The sequence below is a fragment of the Drosophila grimshawi genome, unplaced genomic scaffold (genome assembly GCF_018153295.1).
Source record: "Drosophila grimshawi isolate 15287-2541.00 unplaced genomic scaffold, ASM1815329v1 contig_80, whole genome shotgun sequence".
Lineage (NCBI taxonomy): Eukaryota > Metazoa > Arthropoda > Insecta > Diptera > Drosophilidae > Drosophila > Drosophila grimshawi.
The window spans coordinates 1,080,468-1,105,649 of NW_025063639.1; the positions used below are offsets into that span (position 1 = coordinate 1,080,468).

The 25,182-nt window shown below is 35.6% G+C and overlaps 3 protein-coding genes across 5 annotated transcripts; 1 reads left to right on the top strand and 2 right to left on the bottom strand.

Moving 5' to 3' along the window:
* Nucleotides 1–1,727: 1,727 nt before the first annotated feature.
* On the bottom strand, nt 1,728–7,828 carry LOC6570326. 3 transcript variants are annotated; one of them, XM_032741958.2, is made up of 10 exons: nt 7,812–7,828; nt 7,213–7,340; nt 7,005–7,144; nt 5,327–5,482; nt 4,669–5,257; nt 4,152–4,337; nt 3,749–4,060; nt 2,353–3,164; nt 2,059–2,281; nt 1,728–1,988 (listed from the first exon to the last, which is right to left on the bottom strand). In XM_032741958.2, the coding sequence occupies exons 3-10, from the start codon at nt 7,083–7,085 to the stop codon at nt 1,930–1,932; spliced, it is 2,418 nt and encodes an 805-aa protein (XP_032597849.1). In that variant the 5' UTR covers nt 7,086–7,144; nt 7,213–7,340; nt 7,812–7,828; the 3' UTR covers nt 1,728–1,929. The 3 variants fall into 3 exon arrangements, with proteins under 3 accessions (XP_032597849.1, XP_001996504.1, XP_032597850.1); XM_001996468.3 differs by lacking the exon at nt 7,812–7,828 and having other exon boundaries at nt 7,213–7,418; XM_032741959.1 differs by lacking the exon at nt 7,812–7,828 and having other exon boundaries at nt 4,164–4,337; nt 7,213–7,413.
* Nucleotides 7,829–8,940: 1,112 nt separating this feature from the next.
* Nucleotides 8,941–13,174, top strand: LOC6570325 (synaptotagmin-7). The gene is made up of 9 exons (XM_001996467.3): nt 8,941–9,245; nt 9,526–9,688; nt 9,897–10,037; nt 10,163–10,247; nt 10,410–10,712; nt 10,783–10,863; nt 10,955–11,123; nt 11,225–11,437; nt 11,526–13,174. Exons 2-9 carry the CDS (start codon nt 9,528–9,530, stop codon nt 11,624–11,626), a joined length of 1,254 nt encoding a protein of 417 aa, XP_001996503.1. The 5' UTR covers nt 8,941–9,245; nt 9,526–9,527; the 3' UTR covers nt 11,627–13,174.
* An 837-nt stretch (nt 13,175–14,011) lies between these two features.
* Nucleotides 14,012–25,098, bottom strand: LOC6570305 (eukaryotic translation initiation factor 4 gamma 3). Its single transcript, XM_032741961.2, has 16 exons — nt 24,888–25,098; nt 24,116–24,189; nt 23,873–24,062; nt 21,505–22,140; nt 21,206–21,413; nt 21,011–21,128; nt 20,881–20,936; nt 16,521–18,913; nt 16,207–16,459; nt 15,983–16,146; nt 15,423–15,906; nt 15,127–15,341; nt 14,910–15,056; nt 14,616–14,844; nt 14,454–14,555; nt 14,012–14,382 (listed from the first exon to the last, which is right to left on the bottom strand). Exons 3-16 carry the CDS (start codon nt 23,939–23,941, stop codon nt 14,324–14,326), a joined length of 5,133 nt encoding a protein of 1,710 aa, XP_032597852.1. The 5' UTR covers nt 23,942–24,062; nt 24,116–24,189; nt 24,888–25,098; the 3' UTR covers nt 14,012–14,323.
* Between the last annotated feature and the right edge of the window lie 84 nt (nt 25,099–25,182).

Here is a 25,182-nt window from a genome sequence, read left to right on the forward strand (position 1 = left end):
AATTTAGAGCTATTTTCCTTCCCCAACCCACAGCAGAAAATTGGCAAAGCCTGTTTATAAAATACGGTTTGTTTGCTTCTATTTTAATTTGATGTATGCTTTTATTTAGCTTTACAATTTTGTAATTTAAATACATAGAATTATCGTTTAGCTATGTACTAATAAAGTAACTGATAACACTCGTTCATGTTGTATTTTGAATTTTTTTTATAAATGATAGATACATAATCGACTTATGTACAGATGTGTAATAATAATGCCTTCATAAGTGAGTATTTTACTTACCAGCATTTTTAGCAATAGACTATGCTCACAGCCAATTTGTCAACGTACAATAAATGTTTTTAAAATGTTTTGCACATGCCCTTTGCCATTTGTCTTACGACTATTATTGTACTAAGTAACTTTGTTATATTTTTAAACAATTAGTTAGTTAGTTATTATATATAGCATACGGGCATATTTATACATACATAGTCAATATATATGTATGAAAATGCATTGAATGCTTATGCATTCGACTGATAGATATTTAAAATTATTCCATGATTATCAAAATTCGATTCTTGTATTAAATATACTTATATATATATTGACCATTGTCTGTAGGCTTCAAGGCTACTCGAGTTTGTTATTTAAAATCAGTATATTGTATATAGTATATATATGTCAAATACATATGCATGTAAATACCTACAGACTATTAAATTACATGTGTATGAGTGAGTATGTATCATTTTACATTGCAAACTCACAGTTAGCATGACCTATACATACATATGTATTTGCACATATGTACCTATGTATGCATATGTTTTTATTTGTCACAATTGTTACTATGTCTAAATATTGTCGCAATTAAATCTACATTCATTTCTTTGCAATATGCAGCTACATATCTATATATATATAATATCTGTATATATATTTATATATTGCTGTGCGTTGTTAGTCTTCAAATTAAATAAATTAGCCTACTTAAATATATTACATTATATTTATTTCTCACATGTTTTCATTTATCTTTATCATTTTATCTGTTTTAAGTAATCTTATCCTAAGCCTTACCGTACGAAAACATAATTACATACATAAATATGTCTGATTAACTATATATAAACATCCAATTAAGTACAGTAATTAAGTGAAGTAAATTTGAATATTGGAGACGCACGCGAAACTATCTAACTATAAACACAAAAATAAATTAATATAAAAAATATGGGCGGATTTCCTAGAGCTCTTATAATTAAATAGGTAGAAATAGGTAGTCTAGAATAAGGTTTTAATTTTCTTTTTTAATTAATGTATGTACATAAAAATCATATTAAAATTATGTATTTTACAAAACATTTAATTGATGTGCCTCCAAAACATCGATTTTTGTATATTGCTGTTGTATTACTAATGTCATTTCATCGAAATTATTAATAAAAGTGTACATCCCATATTCTACATCTGTACATATTTATGTATGTAATTTTGACTTGACCTTAATATATATTCAGTCATTACCATATTTCAGTTTATTTCGAAATATGTATGCATGCGAATAACAAAGCACACATTCTTAGATGTATTCCGAAATATATATGTATATATATATATGTATATATGTATATGTATATATGTATATATATATATATATATATATATATATATATATATATATATTACAGATATATGAAAGCATGTGCTTATCGTTAGACCATTGACAAGCTCATGCATATCATGTATCTGCCATATCTTTATATTCCATAAGTAGCTAATGTAGTATGCCTTCATTTTTTTTATATATTAATTACTTTAAATATTACTATGTACAATTCCTTAAGTTATCAACTTAGCAACGTACAATATGTGTAAATATTTGTATTTATATCTATATCAGTAATCGCTTGCCTAAAGCCCAGATTTTCTAATAATAAATCACGATACGTAGTCCCGATTCGGATTAGTAGAGTATTCATCAGTAAAACGGCCCGTTGCTGTAGTTAAATTAAAATACTTGTGAATCTGTATTGTTTTAAATAATAATAAATAGGGAATAATACTTACAATCTTCCATTAATATAACTTGTGTATTTTCTATATTTGTACTAGTTACAGAGTGCGGAATTAAGTTGAACTCGTCTTCTGTAAGTGTAGTGTTCCAACGGGACCTGCCACTACTCGAACGATGCGCTGAAGTCACAGCCATTGTTGGTGTTGAGTACAGGCTTAGATTTGTCGGACTTATGACACCTGACATTGTCGATATAGATCCAGCATAGCCCAGTAACTGCAAGTTCAATATGAGAATACAGCTTTCAGGTATATTTAATTGATATTAGTAAGTACAACTTGACTTACCGATGAGGATTGAGTGTGAAAGTGATTGAAGTACTCCCGACTATTGGTTGAGGGATACATTGGTGCTGCGATGCGAGTGAGAGCATTTGAGCCAATTGGTGGTATTTTACAGCGACCCACTTCGGCAGAAATATGTGGACTCGTTGAGGGATTTGGTTGCGGCGAAGTCCTCGCCACAAGTATGGTGCAATCCGTATTTGTATTTGGATCCGCTTCGGAGCTGTTAATTGGGCTATGAGTGCTCTCCATGGTGTTAACTGGTTCGTTGCGATTCTCATCGTCAACCAAGGTGGCCTTTGGCAAGCAAAGGCTCGACGACTGATTGGCTGTCGATGTTGGAGGCGATTGAACCATTGACAGATCTCCACTCGATCGTATAATGGCAACAGGGCGTGCCATCGGCGGCAACATTGGTGGCAACATTGTGCTATGATAGTGGGTCGAGGGAGCTGCATTCAACTTTGAGCTCCTCAATTGTGGGTGAATTTGATAGTGCGGTGAGTGGCTGTGCGGGGCCAACTGATGCGAGTGGGTATGCTGAAACCCTGGATTCTCTATAGAGCCCCCACCAGCTGCCAAACTCACCGAATGGCCAGCATCCTGACAAACATAAGTCACAAAATCAGATATATCATGGCTGTCAGTATGTTGTTGCTGCTGTTGGTGCTGCTGTTGTTGTTGTTGCGTTTGTGTCTGTGTTTGTGCATGTTCGTGCTCCTGAAGTCGTGGACTGCCATGCTGTGGATAATATAGGGTATTCACGGGGCTAACTGAACTTGCCAGCAGCGTAGAACAGTTGTGGTGCAATATGGCTGAGAAAAAGAGAAAGAGAGAAATAATGGGGTATTTAAATTAATATTTAATGTTTATACATATACTATTAATTATATATTTGTTTTACTATTATTATTTAAATATTATAAGCTTCTGCGGTTATTATTATTATTTTTATATATCATTACCTTCTTCACTTACACTTGTGCTTGGCCACGCCACAATTCACACACTCACTTGCCAGATCGCCGCAAGTATATTAGGCTTACGCAATGACAAACGCACGCTGGACGAAGCTTGAAGCAGCTAGACTGCATTCCAGTGCATGTGTGTAAGTAAGCGTGCGTGCGTGTGTGCGTGGCCCGGCCTAGCGCAAGTCGATCACGTGAATTAACAGTAGCCAAAAATAGAAAAAAGGAAAAAGGCAATTTTATGATTTTATCGTTACCGAAATTTAGGAAGAAAGAATGCAGAATTGTAAATTGGCGCTAATTGAACTAACCAATATGGGTTCCGCTTTTACCATTCTGCTATTTTGCGTTATTACATTCTTGTTATTTATATTTTATTATTAATTTATTATTATGTATTACTATTATTATTATTATTTATATATTATTACTTTCTGCGGAACGAATTTGGGGCATGGTGGCAGCCAGCGGCCTGCTATTCAACGGTGTATACCGATGCAACGATATTGGGGATTCGGCAACAGTTGCATCACCGTTGGAATTGATGCCGTCCGCCGGTCGCAGAATGACAGAGAAACTGCCTGTGGCACAGTGTTCTGTGGCTGTCGTTGTACGCGAAATAACTGGCGGCGATGAGCTGTGGTCGATTTTGCAACCATCTATGGAGCCATTTGTTGCATCAGTGCGCAGCAGCGGAGACTGTGATAAATGCACATTTCTATGATTCTGATCGACGAAGTCAACTGAAATTATGAAAAGCACAGGGCGCTGTAGTTGTGTTTTATGACGAATTGAAAATAATACAGTGTAAATAGATCTACTCAAGCTACTCACTGCTATAACCACCTGGAATTGGATTGGCGACAATGGCGCCAGCCTGTGCCTGGATCTGTGAGCTGGGAATTGGTGAATCTGGCGTTAGTTGATATGTTGTGTTGCAGTCGTAAGCAGCGCCCAGATTTTCTCTCTTGATGATGTTCGTATGCAAATTGTTGTCATTGGCCTCATCTAGTATTGAATCTGAAAGATCATTATTACTTAATTTAAATTAAAATAAATACTGATATACCTTTGATATACACAATATTTATTATTACCATAATTAATTTTTTATAATAAATACTGGCATACCATTGATAAACACAATACTTATCATTATTATAGTTAATTTATTTCAATAAATATTGGTATTTAATTTAGCTCATTTAACTAAAAATAATTAAATTTAATTTGATTCATTTAAATTAACTGATGTTTAGTTTAATCAATTTAAATAAATACTGGTCTACCATAGATATACTCAATATTTATCACTTACATAATTAATTAATTGAAATAAATAATGGCCTACCTCTGGATAATGTCCACAGTTCTTGCGAAGAAAATACTCCAGTCGCTAGAATAATATCATTGCAAACAACGCCATTGTATGGATTGTGTCTGAGTCCTTTATTTTTTGCCTCACTCTCCGTGTCCGCTTTTCTTTCAATTGCCAAATTATTGTTGCGATTATGACTGAAAATAGCAAGTTGTGGCGATCTTGCAGCTATCAGTGTCGATGAGTTATGCGTATTAATAAAGTTTGCCAAATATAAATCCAATTCTCTGACAGAGACATTAATATGATATGGATTTACACAGAGGCCAGGATGAAGGCATTCCGGATTCTTTTCTAGGCGCTCCCCATCCGTACTCTCCAATGGTATGGCCTTGAACAGAATAACCATAACCAGATCCAGACGCCACACCTTATCGGCTTGTCTCAGGCAATCTATGCGCCGCATTTTGCCTTTTTGATCGGGATTGGAGAGAACACAAATCGATTTGCGTTTACCGATTATCGATTGCACAAAATCCTCCCTGCTCTCCTGCGTTATGTCCTTTCTCAGCTTGCCCAAAAGGCGAGACGCCCATTTCTGTTTCACTTCTGTTTTCTCATTCTGTCAAATATATATATAATAAATATAATTTTAAGATTTATTTTATATTGCATTTATATACATATATACCTGTAGCTCGTCTTTGCAATGCCTTTCTTCCTCCAATGACATACGCTTCTCGTGTTTCTTGTAATACTTTCGTTTAGCAGCTTGCAAGTTAAACCAAGAGTACGAGAATGATTTGACGTATGGTAATAATGCCTCAATGAAGGGGTGAAATTCATCCTACATTAAAAAGATAATCACAAATACACAGTTACATATATATATATATATATATATATATATATATATATGTATATAACAAATTGTATTTCACTTTGTTTACACAGCATTCGAAAGTTTTCAAATTATCAGCACTCTCAACGAAATCAATTCAATAATATTTACGAAAAGTGAAAGCTTCTGTCTGCTGCTGCTGAATAAATGTAAGGAATATCTCTATAATGGTTCACTTTAATAAAGAAAAGTGTGATACACCGAAACGCATTTCAATTAAAGCATTCATAAATAATTAGTAGTACACATACAGAGAACAAATTAATTTTGAATGGAGCAAACATAATTAGAATTGATTGTGAATAAAACTCCGATACAAATACACATATTAATTATATATATTTGTATAAATATATATATTTATATATATATATATATATATATATACTTAAACATTTGCAAATATACGAATATATAGTGCGAATATATTTGCAAATGTTTAAGTGACTTAGCTATGATGTTTGTATACTAGTAATAAATATATATGACACAAGGCTAAAAGCTACTGGTATGTTTTACGCGGAAACATGTGTGTTGTGAGTTCAGCATAATCAGCAGTTTTTTCAACGATATATTATCTATAAAATTTGAAAGACACCGCCGATTTGTGAAATGCACAACATATTTAATATATACATATACACATACCTATATAAATTTATATACTAACTTAGGACGTTTTCTTGCTTTACTAAATAATTACAAGAACAACATTTTGGTATTATTTATTTATCATTTTAAAACAGTTGAATATGGAGTAAGTCATTAAAGAAAACGTCCTTGAAAGTCGGTCCCCGACAAACAACAACAGTTTAATTTATTCTATATAGGTGAAAAGGGTAAAACATACATAGTAAATGAGAACGGTTATGATAATGACGAGAGACACTCTTGCACAATGAAAAAACAAAAAATGTGAAAAGGCGACAAGATGCAGTCAACATACACATGTGTGAACTTTTTTTTTTAATTTTAAATGTATACATATATCAACATCAAGAGACACCAAGAATTTGAATTTAAAACCCAAAGTATCATAAAATTTGTTAATTACATTTGAAATATTATTGATTCATGATATTCGGAATGCTTTTCGTAACCATCCAGAGCAATTTTTATACCTAACAATAGAATTAGTTAACTTCGATTAGTTGCATGTTATCACACTTATGAGCATTATGTAAGTATTGTTATTAAATGACTGTGTAAAATGTAAATAATACATTTATGATTAAAATTAGAAACTCCTTTAAAAATATACTATTAATTCCATGGCAAATGAATTAATTTTTTATTTTCATTATTACGATTAATGGCTAGATCTAACGAGAAGCTAAACCACCTGCTTAATTATACATTTCTGTTTTATGGACCTTTGAACGTATATACAGAATTTAACCACTTTGAGTGTTATCTATTTTTTTATAATTAGCAACATTGTGTTTATGTCGAATGCCGAATTCCTTACCTGTCCAGTTGACGATGTTTGTAAATAGGAAGATACGTCCGTCTCGATCATACAGCTTCTCAGTGTATCTGGTATAAACATACCTTGCGCAGTTTAATTATCATTGAATTTCTTATAAGCCCGATTGCATCGACAACAATCTAATACAAATACAAATAATATATGAAATAAATAATATGAGGAGTTACTTGATTTTAGAGCAATTTACCTGCATATTTTATCCATTTCTCGCATGTCTTTTATTTATTTGTGATATATTTGTTGCTTGTTTCTTTCGTTGGTTTCTTTATATTCTATTGTATTGCCAAATTGAAAGTCATTTTGGAGCCGTAGTTGCTGTAATCACAACAAAACTGAATGTGAAACAATTAGTTGCCAATGTCTAGCTTTTGCTTCCTCTCCCTTTATTTATGTATCTAGGGGCTTTGAATAAAAGTCTGCAAAAAACATAACTTATTTGCTTAGAAATATGAAGGCAAGTTTTGAATTGTTTCTTTAATGCATTGATTGAATAATCATGTGTATATATATATTTATATATGTATGCCCTTCAGGAAATAAAACAACATCTTCGAGTTTTATTTGGACCATTACACAATTATTACACAATACTCACACATATTTAATGATGTCTATGTCTGCGTAGTCAATTATAAGCTGATGCACCTATTTAATTCACTTCATACATATGCACTTATGTTTTGATAAAAAACACATACATATATGTATATATACATAGATTTAGAACATGTACAGGCGTAACAGGAAAATGCACTGGGGCTATATAGGAGACATACATATACATACATTATTCTGAAGCACTCAGCACAACCCAAGTAGTAACAGACTAGGTGCGTTGTGCAAAACGGATACCATTCGACTAAATTTAAAATTAGACATTTCTATCGGAGGAGCCGCACATGGTAAATATATATATACATATATCTTTTCTCTCTCTCTCTCACTCGCTCTTTTTATTTTTAATGGTGTCTCTTTGGTTTACAAGACGTAATTTATGTTTTTTGTAGAAACCGTTTGTTTGCTAGCCAAATGTTTTGTGCTAAGTAAGCAAGTTCAAACGTTCTAAAAATGGAAAATTCTCCACTCTGTTGGTGGAGTAACGTCACACAATCGGTTAGTAGTGTACCAGATGACATGCGCAGACATTTAAATTCACAGCGCGCATGCGAAAGAATGGCCCTAGAGAGAAATTTAGTGAGAGCTCTCTCTCTCCCTCTCTCAGTTTATCTCTCTCCCACTATGTCTTTCTCTGCCTGTCTCCCTTATAAGAAACAGACAAGCACCCAGTAATAATTAATATCGCAGTGAAGGCTTTCGAAATTTTCACTTTAAGCTACCAAAATGACAAAATTGAAAATTCAATTGTATGAAATTTAATCATGAAACTAATATTAAAATTTTAATTCCAAAATGGAATTTGGAAATACTTTATTTACCAACACACATCTGTTAGTAAAAGGGATGAAGCTGTTCACAATAATAATAATAAAAATAATTCATAAGAACTAATATACATAAATAGCAAATCAAGAGTGTTTTCAGGTCGACTAGTTTGGGAATAGGATTATCGGTACACAGGATAATGCGGCATGCGCAGTAAACCCTTACAAAAAGAAGCTTCCAAGTGATGTGCTTTACACAGTTAGAACTCTTATAATAAATAGAGGAAATACACATTTCCATTCGTACGTCATATTCACAATGCTAGTAGTTAATCAGAGTTTTCTACCAGTTGGTCAATTTTAATTTACACTAAGCACTTTCATAAATTGGGGGTAACTATTGACATATTGTCTTTGTTATTCATATATATATATATATGTATGTATGGGTGTACTGTAGCAAGATGTGTCAGTATTTTCCGATATCAACTCTGACTCTCATTGGTTTGATGAGCTTTCAGTTTTTTCAGTTTGCTCTTTACAGTACTCTGTTACTGTCATCGTCATCCCCTTCTATTTTACATTTACTTATACATACATAAGTCGTCGAAGTAAAGTGTTTTATAAAAATAAAAATGGAGATAAAACTAAAATGAAAACACTGTTTAAATATAAATAATAATAATTAAAAAAAAACAGAAAACAAAAACATAAAAGTATTGTTTTCATATGTGTGCCTAAAACTGTTATTATTCCATGAGCTAATGCGTATAAATGGTACAGTCGTAAATCCTGCTTCTCGAAAACGTTTACACATTCATATGACCACATTAAAAAGGTAAAAGAAAAAATACAATACTATATATATGTATCGGTTGTAGCACAGCCAAATTCTAATTCTTCTCAGTTCTTTTTTAGTCGTATGTTATATTAAATTTATATGTATATGTAAATGTGTATATATCCATATATATATATATATATATATATATATATATATTTGTGTATGTATACCCATAAGTATCTCATATACATACATATAGATTATATAAATGCATAATTTTATATATGTATGTACATAATTCACAATACTTACAAGCTTTGGGACCTATTTTCAGATATGGCGAGCATAATATTAATAGCTTGCCTAGCGATATTGGGTCTAATCATTGCGATAGCGCTTTTTTTAGCCGGTGGCTACCTTTGGTGGAGGCATAAAAGGTCACAGTTACAGTTTATTGAACCAAACGAAGACGAGGAATCTAGCAGCTATAGTTTAAGGTTAGTTTCAAAACAATTCTTAAGTCTAACTTTTATACCATTTGGCTTAAGCAATAATTAATTCTTTAAGTGGAATTGTGGAAAAATGTCCCTATTAATGACTTACTATAATTAAATAATTTTACAATTTTTTTGCTGGGAAAGCTGGATCGGAAGTGAAATTTAGAAATGTAATGTATTTAAAATGTGCTTTAATATTTTACAACAGGGCAACGCAGGACATTGTGGACTCTGGAAATCCGCCAAATAAGCCACAAGTGCCAGTTGCTCAAGCGATTACGACTCCTCTACAAAATAATATTAATCGAAAACTGAATGGCTTTCTCAGTCTCAGGACGCCTCTTATTGGGTACGACTCTTTATTATAATAATAAAATATATATACTTATATTTGAATTTAAAAGAATAGCGTTGCGATTTACCAACTATCCATAATTTCGTATTCTCGCATATTAAGTAAAGTCCTTCTTATAGGAGCGGTTCAACGTCTACACCGATAAAACCTTCCAGTGCTGCTGCAGGGGTAGGTGCAAATGACGGTACATCTAAGGATTCCGCGGTGCGTATCCTAATGAAATAATTATTTTGGATCACAATTTATAAATATTTATATATTTAAATGACTTATAACTGTGAACAGACTTCGAGTATTTATTATATATATTATTTTATTTATTAGTTATATTTTACTTAATTAATTGGCATATTTCACAAATTGTAGAATAAAAGCATCTCAATGACCGACATGTACCTCGATAGCAATGATCCGAGTGAAAACGTTGGACAAATACATTTCTCTTTGGAATATGATTTTCAAAATACGACCCTAATCTTAAAAGTTCTACAAGGCAAAGAACTACCAGCCAAAGATTTGAGCGGCACCTCCGATCCTTATGTGCGAGTTACATTGTTGCCAGACAAAAAACACCGTTTGGAAACCAAAATCAAACGAAGAACCTTAAATCCACGCTGGAATGAAACATTTTATTTCGAAGGATTTCCCATTCAAAAGCTTCAGTCGCGTGTAAGTTGACAAATATTATAAAATTATAATACAAAAAACTCATATTTGAGGAATAAATCTAAATTTTTAGGTTCTGCATTTGCATGTCTTTGATTATGATCGTTTTTCAAGAGATGATTCTATTGGAGAAGTGTTTTTGCCGCTATGTCAGGTAAATAGTCTTAAAATATAACAAAGTCCTATGCTGATATGACTTACTTAGGATATTTATTATAATTCCTTATATATTTATATGCTTTTAGGTTGATTTTGCTGGAAAACAGTCATTTTGGAAAGCTTTGAAGCCCCCGGCAAAGGATAAATGCGGTGAACTCTTGTCTTCGCTATGCTATCATCCTTCAAATTCAATTTTAACATTGACATTGATTAAAGCACGAAATCTAAAAGCTAAGGATATTAATGGAAAATCAGGTAAATTTTCCCGATCAAAACTGTTAAGTTATTTCTAGTATTTTGCACAAAAAAAAGCCCGATTTTGCCCTATATTATAAATATTAAAAATTATTTTACAGATCCTTATGTAAAGGTCTGGCTACAATTTGGAGATAAGCGCGTAGAAAAGAGAAAAACGCCTATTTTTACCTGCACGTTAAATCCAGTTTTCAATGAATCATTTAGCTTTAATGTTCCCTGGGAAAAGATACGAGAATGTTCTCTGGATGTCATGGTTATGGATTTCGATAATATTGGACGAAACGAGCTGATCGGTAGAATATTGTTGGCTGGTAAGCGAAAATTGCTATGAAAAATGCGCTATTAATTGGTTTCAGCGAAAAGCAGATGATGGAGAATATATAATAATACTTCTCACAGGTAAAAACGGTTCAGGTGCCTCCGAGACGAAACATTGGCAGGATATGATCTCGAAACCCAAGCAAACTGTAGTACAATGGCACCGCCTAAAGCCAGAATAAATATTGGTGTTAATCAAGTCGATCTCGGATATAATAATAATAAATTCATACAAATGCATACGTAAATGCATATACATATTTAAATATGATTCTGACAGAAATAATAACTGTTTAGCAGAGTTTAAACAGGCTGCGCACAGACTAAGACATCGCACACATTGCGTAATATTTAAAAGAAAAAAAAAAAAAAAACTATAAGAAATTGATAAACGCACAGCAATAGCATATTGCTTTTATTTGTGCATAAATTATACAAACACATTTCTATATCGCTCCCTATGCCTTTGTAATCAGAGCTTGAAGCTGAATCGACTATTAAGATAAGAAAAAATATAAAAGCAGAAAAAAAAAGAAAATCGAGGACATTGTTTTGTCAGCCGCGCTTATCTTACCATACCATGTGTTTGAGTATTTTCAAAATTCTGGGCTACTTTAGTCAGTTTAGTTTCAAGCTCAAAATTGTACTAACAAATATCGGATGGGCAGTCGCAAATTATATTCCCAATTACAACAAATTGACTTAAAATGCTAGTTGAACAAAAAAAATGGAATGTGCATACAATCGAGCCTATTCATTTTATCGGTTGTATTTTCCATTTTTCTTTTTTTTTGTTGATGTAGTTCCCAGTTTGCTAAAGTTTATTGGTATTTCTGGCCTGCCACATGCGATAAATGCTAAATGCTAATGGAATGACCTCAGTATCCAGTATACCAAAATAGTAGAAGAAATATGAATTGTCTCTAAATTTCTATATTTATTTAATTGCATCTCTGTACTACAAAATTAGTTGAAATCAATAGGAGTATAATTTAGCACAATACTCTGATTTGTAATGAGAGCAAAAATAACAGGTAAGATTGGCGGACATATATATATATATATAAATATTATATATACATATATATATTAGGCTGTTTCGTTGAGAAGAAACTACCTGGCAGGAAGTATTAGGTTGCAGTTGGATTGCGTAAAGTTATCAGGAGTTTTTCATTTTGAAATAAAGGATTGCACAACACCAATATTATATTCTGCTGGGAAGGTATTTCACTATTTGATTTCTATGTTAAAGTGTTTTTGCATATATGAACACATAATTGATTAGCTTAATTAATCTGCAAAGTAGTGTAACTTAAAATACGTGTATGAAGAATGATAAAAATTTCACGCAAGCGAAATAGATTATCGACATATTGAAATACATGTAAATAATAAAAGTTAATTGTTATTATTAGATTCTAATATTAACTCGTAAAACGACATTGTTACAAGTTACTTAAATTGCGAATTGTTGTTTCTTTTATAATAAAAGAAAATAAAAGTGTGAAAATGACATGTTAATCTTAAATAAACCTAGTTTAAACCGAAACTATTTAGAATGATAGGCTGTAGGTTATAATATATTAATATATTAGAAAAGGCAATTAGAGTATAAATATATTGAACAAATTAATAGTAACTGTAAAGAAATTAGCCAACCATTGCCGGAACAAGCGTCTACTGAGATGAAAAGTGCAAACGTAAAAAATGAGATTAAAAATTAAGAGTTAAACAATAAAATAAAAAATTATAATTGATGAAACTGAGTTTAAAAAACGAAAAATCGAAAATTCAACCCACCTTGAAATTACATATTTGTTATATACCTGTTATAATATTATTAAAAATCAATTTATGATAATTAAATAGCTGCAAATAAAGCATTTTTAACCTAGACCACGATTAGTGCCATTTTTTATCTGCGTATTTAATTTCAGACAATGACAGCGAACGCTCGCTGCTCGAGTCCCGTAAAGTTTTCGACGCGTTGTCTTCGGGTCGCTACTTCCAAGACGCGAAGCAGAATAAGACCCACGGTCACAGAAAAAATATGCAGCAGGTTTTTAGTCAGTTTTAGTAATTACAGTGATATATTTTATATGACCTCGATGATGTTTAGCTACATATTCCGTAAGGTAAAGTTTAGTCAAAATAAAACACAAATGCAACAACAGCTATGGTTTTTTTGCTCACTTTTAAAAACATTATATTTAAAACGGGTTGTATCATTTCCTCTTTAAATTACAAATATATTGATAATCTCTTAGAGATACAAATATAAACGATTAGGCAATTAAGTCAAAAATTTTATAAGATTACTTATGGTTTGGGGTTGGATTGAATTTCTTATTTTTGAATCGTGTTTCTTTTGCTTTCTCCACAATTAAATTTTGCCTACAATCATATTTGATGTGTCTTCTTTTATGCCATTTTCCATTTTCCATTTTCCATTCTCCTTTCTTTTGATGAGAAACTAATAGCTTCATAGCTGCGCTGCCACCCGAATCAACTTTAAGGCGATCTTCTCAATAATATAAGCATTGACAGCAACCAATTACAACTAGAAATTTCCTTCAGGTTTGCTTTATTTCATAGTACATACATGCATACACAGTTGTTTATATACTAACTTATTATTGCATATATATCGTAGTGTAAGATCGCGCAAAGTAGCTTATATGCATACATATATTGTAGTAGAATATATTTTCTCTGGTTCTAACACCCGATCTTCACATTTCTTTCTTATTATATATGAAAGTATATTATGTTCTGCTTCAAAGTGCAATTGTTTTGTTTTCTTTTGTTTTTAATTAGTTGTGTTGTTTTCTTTTGCCCTAACTCACTATTTCTGTCAGCTCTACAAGTATAATGACGATTTAATTGACATCATCATTTAATGAGTTAAAGAAGGTATTAAGACTCTTCACAGCCACACCTATATAGAATAAAAAGGGATAATTGCATAATTTAAATAAACAACAAATTTAAATTAAAACAGAACTGTACCTTTGCCAGCTGACTGATCCTTTGAATCGCGCCATTTGTAGAGTGACTCCTTGTGTATTACAAAGCCATCGTAAAGCTCACCGAAGAGTTCATTCAACAACCCTAGAGTAAGTATAATTCATTATTATAGTATTTATTATTAATTGCTGAGTAATGACAAACCTCTCGGATGTTCGTAGCCGTGAACAAGTAGTTGTACTCCATACAAACACTCGAGCTGAAGGTCTTCATTGGAATCAATGTAGCGCTGAAAAACTGGTATGCAAATCTTCTGAAAAACTTCGGGCTCCAGCTTATAGCTTATATCATTATCCTTGTAGACAATTGCGAAGTTGCTTAAAATCGTTGTCAGGCCTCTGATAAATAGCTTATCGGGCAAGACAATGTTGCCCTGCAAATTATATTATTAAATACTTAGACTTTTAAATCAAAGTAAGGTATTTGAAATATCCTTACATTGCAATAATCAATTATGCAATCTGCAGTTGCTCCTTCCTTCAGCAGGTGCTCAATATGATCTATCACATTTTTTACATGCTTTTCAGGTGACTCGCGGTCTTCAATCACTGGCGCCTTCGACTCATTCTCCACATACTCTAATCTCTGCATAATATATATAGATATATATTTCGATGATAATATAGAAAATATTAAAAACACAGTGAGAACTTACATTCGATTCAATAAAGGCGATAGCTTCGCTTTCGGGCATAAAATCGGACCAGTGCATGTTAAATTTCTTCCACATGCTGCGGGTGAAGTTCGGTCCCACTTCCCTCGTACAATATGTCAAGTAGGCTTTAAGGAACTGTTTACCCATGTGGTGGTCTCTTAAATTGTTGTTCCACAGATCTGACACAGTCAACACTTTCTTGACTATTAATGGACCTAAACAAAATAATTTATATACGTTTTTAGTATATCGCATAGGAGTATATCGCATAAATAACAAATATAGAATATATTTACCAGCAAATTGGAAAATATAAAGCCACATTTCAGGAACATCAACAAGTAAATCGTGGGCAAACACGCTAAACTCCCTGTACGCCAGCTTAAAATGGTCCACAGACATGTAGTTCTGCTGTATGAGGTGGGCAATTGTGATGGCCAGGTATCTCCTGTACTGTTTGCCCACCTTCGATAAATGCAAATAATCAGTTAATATATAGTACATGAAGCCGCAACGCTGTGGCTCTGGTATTCGCTTGATGCATTCGACAACCGTTGGAGTGACAGATTTCGAGGCCGACTCCTGATCAATGATATCCGTGACGACTGTCTTAAACAGCTTAATATCATTATCTTGGGGCTTGATGTACATCGTCTGTGGCGCTAAGCTTTTCGCAGGCGGTGTAGCAGAGCTGGAAGGTGGCTGCTGCTGCTGCTGATCGCCGCCTCGGTAAATGCCGCCAACACCAGCGGTCGAGCTGTTCATGGAAGAACCCATAGCCTGTAAGGAATTAGACTATTAAGAACACTAATTCTTATATATATAAATAATATATATATATATTTTAGATAAATACCTTGTTGGAAAGTCGGCTTGGCTGCGCCTGTTGGGTGTATTTTGAGTGACTAGCAGATTTTTGTAATGAAGCGTTCATCATGCCGCGACCCTGTTGATTTTGACCAACGCGCGACGAGGAGTTCTCGCGCGATCCTTGCGACGATCCCGTTCGCGAATGTATGCCTATTTTATTAAGTTATGATATCAGGTTTATCCCCATATATAAATATCGCATTTACTCACCTCGATCTCCATAACGATCACGCTCCATGGAACCCTTGTTAAATGAGCTCTTGTTGCGGGGCCCACTACGGTCGCGATCACGATCCCGATCTCGATCAATGCTGTTCTTATCGTTTAACGATGAGAGCACGGCAAATGAATTAGAAGGTGTTGTCGTTGGCGTCGAGGATTGTCTATTTGTAGTGTGATTCCAAATAAATTGATTAAGTCCGCCCATCTTTTTCGTATCCAAATTTTGATTGAGCTGTAATGACTATGAATAAGAATACAAAAATAAATGAAAAGATACAGTTTAAAGATGAGGGATAGCTTACCAAACCCTCCAGTTTATTGGTATCCACCGCCTGGGAGCGGCCGCCTTTGCTGGTCTGGACGTGCCACGTGTTATCGTCATTGTTGCCATTGGAGTTGGCATTGGTGCCGCCGCCACTGTTGCCACTGTTGCCACTACCGCCGCTGTTCGGTTGCTGGTGGCGCACATTGTTGCTACCATCGCCGCGCTGACTGTGACTGCCACCGTATCCGGCGGAACGAGAATCGCTATAGCGAGCGCCGCCAGTGCGTTCATCCCGCTTGCCGGCACCCGACTGGGGTCCATTCGAACTGGATGTGGACAGGGAGCCGCTGTAGTTCATGTATTGCGCGGACAGCTGCTCATTTTTGGCCTCCTTCTCGATCTGGCCCATCGTTTTGGGCGCCTCATTGCGCGCCGATTGCCACTTGTTCTTGCGCAAATCGATGACATCCTGCAGCATGAATCGGACACGGGAACTGACTTTAGCACCATCCTTGTCAGTTCGCGAGGCAATCGCCTGCATGCGGGTTATGGGCTTATCCAGTGAGTAGCAGCGACTCGGCTCCCTGGTTATCACTGGTGTTTGCTCGAACTTTGCACCCACCGTTGTGAGCAGCTTGCACAGGCATTCGAGCATGTCCTCCGAATGCGGATTTAGCAGTGTATCGATGCAAGAGTAAATGATTTTACCAGTTAACATGGAGATTTTAAAGAGTTCGCCAATGAATCGCACTGTGCCGCCAGAGCGACGCCGTATCTTGCGCTCCTCCTCCTCAAGGAGAGCTTCGATCTCAGCTTTTTCATTTGGATCTGTACACTTTTTGATCTTCTCCACAATGGGCTGCAATTTCTTCTCCTTCGCAGCACCCTGGGACACATTCTGGGTAAACTCCTTCTCCGTTTTGTCGAGAAGTGCATTGCGGAAGTGTTGCAGATTGGATTTGGTGCCACTCTCCATGCGTTCATCGCGTGCCTTCACCTCGCTAATCAGACGATGGCACAGTCGCGCATAGGAAACGGAGAAATTTGGCTCATCGATCGCTTTCTCGAAGACAAGCACAATCACTTCGTCCATCTTATCTGGCGTATCAATCTTCAGTTTGACTATCTCCTCGACGAGTGTATCAAATCTCTCTGGCGTTAGTTTATTTAGAATTCCACGCACGCGACGCACAAGTTCATCTTTCTCGTGAACGGACTTGCCATCGGAGCTGGCATCCGTTTCCGCTTTGTTGGTCAGTCGTGGCCGCCACGCATTCTCCGTCTCGTTGAGTTTGACGTCCTGGTTCAGCGATAGATTCACATGGATCATGCCCTTCATGCTGCTACGGCCGCCGCCCTGCACCCCGGACATGGACACCTGTTTGCCCACGAAATTGCTGGACGCATCACTGTTGCGATTACTACCAATCATGCCCACCATCGACTGGACACGCTTATTGTTATTGTTGTTGATGTTGCGCATAAATGTTGGCATCAGATTCGGATGTGGCAAGATCGCCACGTTCTTCACCTCGGGCTGCACGCGGGATGCTTTTGCCTCGCGCAACTGCAACAATTGCTGGCGATCATATTGCTTCTTGCCACTCGGATTACTCGGAGACCATTGACCATCGTTGTAATTGATTAGCGATGAGATCGGATCTGTTTCTATGGCAGCAGTTGGTGGTGAGGTGGCAGTTTGTTGTTCAACTGTCTTTGATCTAGGCTCCTTTCCATCTCCCACTGATTCCTTAAGCTCCAGCTCCAGCTCCAGCTCCAGGTCTTGTTCTTGTTCTTGTTCTTGTTTTACTTCCTGTTCTGTTCCATCCATTGTGTTATTTGTAGCCAGTTGTTTACTGTGCATGGAGGTGTCAACTCCGATATCAACATTATCATTGGCCTTTATAGGCGCTTCATTGAATTGTGTATTCCCGGCTCGATCAGTCTCATCTGGGGTGCTCTCGTGTGTGCTATGTGCTGTTGGTGTAAGTGCAACAGCCGCAGGCGACTCTGCTGCCTCAATTTCGCTGCTTTGATCCACTATTTGCATAGCAGTCGATTCGCCTTCAGATGAGACTTCTACATTGGTTTGGGTTTGGGCTGCTGTTGCAATCTTTGCAATATCTACGGTTGTCTCTGGCTCAGCCTCGATATTTTGTAGTGGACAATTTGTGAATAGTTCGCTCTGCGACGATGACACAGAAGCGTCATCCACAGCGTGCTCAAATTCAGGCGTTGGAGTTGCCACATGCGCCATGTACTGAGAATGTTGCTGCTGTATGTGTATCTGTGACTGTTGCTGTATCGCTTGTGGATGTGCCAAGTTTAACTGATTCTTTTGCTGTAGCACAGAGTCCGTTTGTATCTGTTGATTAATCTCGACAGTCGCTTTAACGTTTGCTTTCGCTGCTTCTGCATCATCCAATTTGACTACATTTAATAGAAAATCTAGATTAGTTATAAACATATTATAGCTACCTATAAAAGGTATACGAACGTCTAGATGTACTTTTAAAATTGTAAACTATTTATAACAGTTAGTCCATATCGATATTAGTTGCTCAGTCGTTATCGCTTTTGTATTGCATTGAATTTGAATCTTTTGATTTGTTTTTTATTTTTAGAAACACCTTGAAAGCGTTATACAGAACTATCCTTATCGCCTTGTAATTATGCACATTATTTAATAGTCCAAAATATAGATATTTTATTAAATGCCAAATTCTTTGCATTATTTGAAAATATTTGTACAAAAATATATATATATACATATTTATACAAAAGTATATATATATACATATTTGTACAAAAATATATTTATACACATATAAAAACATATATATAAGAAATTAATTAACTTATTTGTATTTAATTTTTGATACTGATTATTGTCGAGTAGTTATTAACCCACAAGTGGTATCATAACTTTGCACATGTATTTTTTTTTTTCGAAATATTTCAAAATGCACGTGGGCATATATAATATTTATTTGACTCTATTCAATTTTTATCTCATCAAAACTTGTCTGTGTGTGTGTGTCCGTCCAAGCAATTATCGCTTTGTTGCCTAGCGCTATAGATAGACACATAGGCATAGACACACACACACATACACTGAACTACGATATCGAATCGCACAAAACATCGCACTAACACTAACACAACAACCAAAAAAATGATCGCATCGAGAGGCTAGCGACGTTTGAGCATCGAGCATCGATAGAACAGCGCGCAGTGTTCGCAACTGAAATTGCTGCACAAACGAGGCAAACAGAAATACGGACAAGCAATAACGGCCAGCCAAAAAGCAGCGTCAAACAACAAGTCACTAGTCACAGCAGTGCTACAAGCAAAAGTGAAAATGTTTGCACACACACGCACTCCCAATTTCTCGCTCTCTCTCTCTCTCTCTCTCTCTCTGTGACGCACGCACACATGCTTAATATATCCATGTACAGACACAGAAGACAGTGTAGAAAGCACGTGTTTGCGTTGGATCGATTTAAAAACATACATCTGGCAAACGCAAGAGCCAAGCAATGTGATGTGATCATTCACAACTTATAAGAGAGCCAACAAGACAAGTGAGAGATAGAGAGAGAGTGAATGAGCGGTTCGTCTATAATCTAACACGCACGCACATACACGCACATCGATCGAGTTCGCCAAATACATATGCATGTGTGTGTCCGTCTTATGGTCAGCACACCTACATATAGATGAACATCGTACATTCACATACACATTCATAGATAAGCGGTCAAGCTTAAGCGCAATATGCACACGCACACGCGCACACACACTGTTTTAATCGAATAGATTTGTAGAAGAAAACAAGAACGCAGCAGCTGCCTGGAATTTGGACATAAAAGTCTTCTATAAAATGCATATTTCTGATAGAAATTTCGGGCAAAACTTTCCTTTTTTTTCATATTCCGTTTTCGCTTTTGGGTGCTCCGTATAACGTTACCGATATGAGTGCAGTATGCGAGCTACAAGTCACTGCTTTTTTAATGTGTTTAACTTATAAAAAATAAATCAAAACAAGTACAAATAAACTTATTTTAAATCTGTAAATATTAGAAATGCTTTGAGTTCCTCGAGGAACAACATTCTCTGCTTTTTTTTTCAATGTTCGCCTATTTGGCACTCCGCATAAAATCAAAAGCAATCTTAGAATATATAAAGAATGTTGTTATAAAGCTTTTGCCTATATTCTACATCAAAAATGTATGTGCAAATATAGTAACTATATTTTATACTATATAATAATAATGTGCTGAACTAAAACCTATATCTCTTTTTTTTGCAGAATAACGAGTTTTATTTATTTTTTGAGATTGCTGACAAACTAAATTAAAAATATTCAACCCAATAATATTTCTTACAGTACTTACCAGATGAAAAAGCTGTAGATGAATCAGAGATATCTTTTGGAGAGACTATAGGGATTCTAAGAAAGAAGGGAAGGAAAAATATATAATATAACAATACAAATTAAATATTGATTCTGTTAGAATCACTTACTTTTTACTCTTGGTCTTCTGGGGCGTCGGCAATATTTCTACAGATGGGGCATCCGACATCGCTGAGACCACTGGGGTCTGACCCATTATAATATCTGGCCGGTGAGCGGGAATTTGATCTAAATACAAATTGTGAGAAGTAATAAAATTTATTAGAGTGTATATTAATATACATTTTGGATGTTAATTAATATACCTAATTTGAACTGGGCATTGGCCCTTGAGTCCGGGCCTTGAATTAGCATGTTATTCGCTAGACAGATGCTAGCAGCATCTGGCTGGGAAATGCAGATTGGGACATCTGGGTTTGGTTGGACAACGGCGGCTGTTGTCGTAGTTACTGTTGTTCCAACAACAGCGCCTCCTTGTTGCTCCTGGTACTCATTGTCCACATTCGAATTGCTCTATATATCAACAACAATCAACAATATATATACTAATAATAATATATATATATACATATATATATATAGATACAAATAGCAATAAACGTACCTTATCCAGCTCATCGAGAATATTCTTTTTCGTTTCGGGATGAATGATCTGCAAACGGTGTTGATGGCGACGCCTACTCGCCGGTGCCACCACTTGTACCGGCTGTTGTGCCACATTCGGTGGCATAACACTAACCATTGGTGGTACACCGACCTGCCCGCTACCAGTGGCGCCAACGCCAATTACGGTATTCGCGCCGGTCTGAACACTGCCCGTGAGCAGCTGCAGTTGGGACGTTGTAGCCCCGGGACCAGCCAGCTGTCCATTTGGGCCGGTCTGCACAGGCATCGTGTTGCCACCGATGTTGACACTAGCGTTTGTGGCAACACCGCTGCGCGAATGCTGTGGCGGCGGCGGAGGCTGTTGCTGCAGCGACGGCAGATATTGATACGGATAGTAGGGAATGGGCGCAGGTCCATATTGTATGTGTGGCGTTTGGAACGTCGGCTGTCGCTGGCCATATTGTGAGTACTGTTGCAGCACCACATTCGGATACATTGCCGGCATGTGCAGGTGGCGAGGTCCCCCGGCGCCCGTGCCACGTGGCGCATTCGCAGTCGGCGGCGGTCCCCGAAATATTCCACTCTGTTGATTTGAACGGGTGTTGCCAGCACTGTTATTGCCCGATGACACATACTGAAAAAAATCCACAAATCTATATTAACTGAACTTACAAATAGCTTTGACTTATGCGAAAATTACCTTTACCAATTTTAAATCTAAGGCTTAGTTTATAATTTTTTAAGTTTCTCTGGATTTTATTTTTGCGGTCAAAATAATAATACCGCAGCTTCTCAAAGCATTTCATAAATTTATATAATTTAAAAATAAATATATATAAATTATAAATTTGTTTTTTTGTTAATCAATTTGATAGCTATGCCAACTTTTAACGTTTAATTTTTTACCAGTATTTACTACTTGTGTTTAAATGAAGTTTTCATAACTTTTAACCATATTTTAAGTATTTTTTTGTTTTTAAATTTTTTCAAAACATATGCGTCCACTATTATTTTGACCGCAGCTGAACATTCGGACAATTTCAGATAGCGGAACAAACGTAGTCGATTAATCGAGCAATCGATTTATAAAATTCGTACAAATTTCTATAAACTTTTAATTTTTTTTCGCGACCAAAGTTTTGTTCTTGTTGTTTGTTGATTTTTACCTCTTGGGCTGTTTGGAAGCTGCTGTTTGACAGCAGATTATTATTTTTACAGTCGTATTTTCTACTATCGATACAAGTGACGCCAACGCCAACTCCAACGCCCCCCAACAAGCTCTTCTCGTGCATATAGGGGCCACTGCTCGAGCCCAATGTTAGCGTCATGAGGCTCTGATTGTTGCTGGCACCGTTAATGCTGCTGCTGCTGGCACTGTTGCTATTTGTGGCACTTGCGGCACCGCCACCACCGCCTCCTACTTGTGTACCATTATTCGAAACTGCAACACCTTTCGACGACAACTCCGCTGCCAAATAGCGACAATTGGAGTCGATGCCAGCCGTCAATTGTGGTCTGTGTCCAGTCAGATTATAGATGGCAGCAGAGCTCAAATCACCCGTATTCAATTGACAACTGCTGACGGTCATTATGTTGCCACCGCTGCAAATGACAGTCGATTGTTGCTGCTGTTGGGTTGCAGCTGAAATAGCTGGCGCTCGATTTACAACATTTGCATAGCTTTGTTGCTGCTGCGACTGTTGCTGCTGTTGCAGATGATGTGGCTGCTGCATGTGTGTTGAGGACTGTTGTTGCGTGACTGATGTCGTTGCTGTTTTTAGTATGGAAACAACGTTGTAGGCCTTGTTTATCTGAAACTGTGGCTGTGTAGTGCTGTGTTGTGGCAGCGGCTGTTGCTGCTTCGTTGGCGGCGTTTGCGAAACATATTTTTTGCTCTTTTTATTCGAAGGCAAAATCTACAAACAGATTGCAAAGAAGTTGGAAGATTTTTTTTTGCCTATTAAGTATAGCACAAAATTTGAACTTTGGCCGAAATAGAATACGAAAACGAACAACGAAATCAGCAACTAAAATGAAAATCTATAATTAATAAACTAATAACTCAATAATAAGTAAGTTGAGGTCAATATTTAGCCAAGCAAACAAATTATAAAACTGGAATCCAAAACTTGCTTCTCTCCTCTCGTTTGTTAAATGTGTGTGAATATTTTAAACAATAAATTTTAAATAAAATTTAATTGGGATTAAAAACTAAGATATATTTTAAAGTATTTTTATGCTTAAACATCTAATTAAAATGAAATTAAACAAAACTTTCGAAATTAAATACATATTTTGACATTCGAAAAACCGAATACTATTGATAGAAACTAGAACGAAATACAAAGAAAAAAGTGGCAACATACCAAATTTTGGGGCTGCATGTTTTTAGCGATATCAGATTGTGTTGATAGTGCTGAAGCAGCTGGTTGCATTACGAAAGGACCGATCTAGTTTACGGTTAAGCGTTTGTCAAACGTCAAACGGTTGCTTTTCCCCGTTTTGGGCTATTTTTGACCCGCGTCGAATCCGTCACACAACCATCGGATTCTTCTTCTGTGGAAACTGTGAATTTTGAGAATGTTGCGAGTGTTGGCAGGCTGTCTTACCTGCAAAAGTTTAGTTTTATTGTATAAAAAATTTCTGCGAAGCAATTCTCGTAAGTTGTAAATAAAAAGCCAACCTGCAAGGCAAAAGGAAAAAATACAATATAAACCATTTAAAATAAGTAGCATATGTATTATAATAATTAACTAACATATTTAAATATATAAATCGTAGTACACATATTAATCGAATGCATTTGCTTTCTAAAATCTAATTTATGATTGCATGCACATAATATGTATGTATATAACTTATATATATATATTATTATTAAATTTTTCTTTTGCCTATTTATTTGTATTTTTTTGTTCACTTTATTACTGCATTTGGGGAGTTATTAAACAGGTGCAAGCCTCAATTTATTTAAGTAGAGCTCTTTTTTTATAATCATGCTTTCTTCAACCATTTGCCGACGTTGCGACGTTGACGTCGTATTTGCGAGCGAGCGAGCGAGAGCAAATGAGAGAATCTAGCGTAGAAGGTAAGAGAGAGAATGACCGACCGAGCGAACGACTCGCCTCGACTCAAGTCTTGCACAAAGAAAATGTGTGCACAAAAAAAATCCGCATTAACTTATATTTCAACATTCACTAACTTTAACAACTAATCGAGAAATGCATATATCATACATGTATTTCTCTATATATTTGATATGTAACGCACAAAGAGCAACGTCAACGGCAACGTCATAGTCAAATTGCATTGTCGTAGTAAATGTCATCATGTAATTTTTAGTTGAACTCCGTCTCGTTCTCATTCTCAACATTATTTTACCTGGAGCATTCGAGACCAGTATATATATATATATATATGTATATATTAGCTAGCAATTATATACAATACAACAGAAAACAATTGCCGCACTTCACTATACTTGCACAGTCGTTAACTAAGCTATACTCGACTTTCTTTATGTTTATTTCCAAAAACAAATTTTATATCAATTTCATTCCACATGCAATGTGCTGCTTAGGAATGGTAACATTGTATATCGATATACATCGATATATCTATTTAGCAAACCAATTTCATCACAATGTTGATGTCTTCCCTAATCGATGTGTCTTGC

What these genes read in the sequence shown, in the direction of transcription:
- LOC6570326 (XM_032741958.2), bottom strand. Translation starts at nt 7,085, where the DNA reads ATGTTTATACCAGATACACTGAGAAGCTGTATGATCGAGACGGACGTA. An exon ending in ACTGTGGACATTATCCAGAG is followed by an intron (nt 4,338 to 4,668) that starts GTAGGCCATTAT and finishes ATGATCTTTCAG; the next exon opens with ATTCAATACTAGATGAGGCC. An exon ending in AGTTATATTAATGGAAGATT is followed by an intron (nt 1,989 to 2,058) that starts GTAAGTATTATT and finishes ATTTAACTACAG; the next exon opens with CAACGGGCCGTTTTACTGAT.
- LOC6570325 (XM_001996467.3), top strand. Translation starts at nt 9,528, where the DNA reads ATGGCGAGCATAATATTAATAGCTTGCCTAGCGATATTGGGTCTAATC. An exon ending in CTCAGGACGCCTCTTATTGG is followed by an intron (nt 10,038 to 10,162) that starts GTACGACTCTTT and finishes TCCTTCTTATAG; the next exon opens with GAGCGGTTCAACGTCTACAC. An exon ending in TTCAAAAGCTTCAGTCGCGT is followed by an intron (nt 10,713 to 10,782) that starts GTAAGTTGACAA and finishes CTAAATTTTTAG; the next exon opens with GTTCTGCATTTGCATGTCTT.
- LOC6570305 (XM_032741961.2), bottom strand. Translation starts at nt 23,941, where the DNA reads ATGCAACCAGCTGCTTCAGCACTATCAACACAATCTGATATCGCTAAA. An exon ending in CCAATAAACTGGAGGGTTTG is followed by an intron (nt 16,460 to 16,520) that starts GTAAGCTATCCC and finishes TCTTATTCATAG; the next exon opens with TCATTACAGCTCAATCAAAA. An exon ending in CAAGCCGACTTTCCAACAAG is followed by an intron (nt 15,907 to 15,982) that starts GTATTTATCTAA and finishes AATTCCTTACAG; the next exon opens with GCTATGGGTTCTTCCATGAA.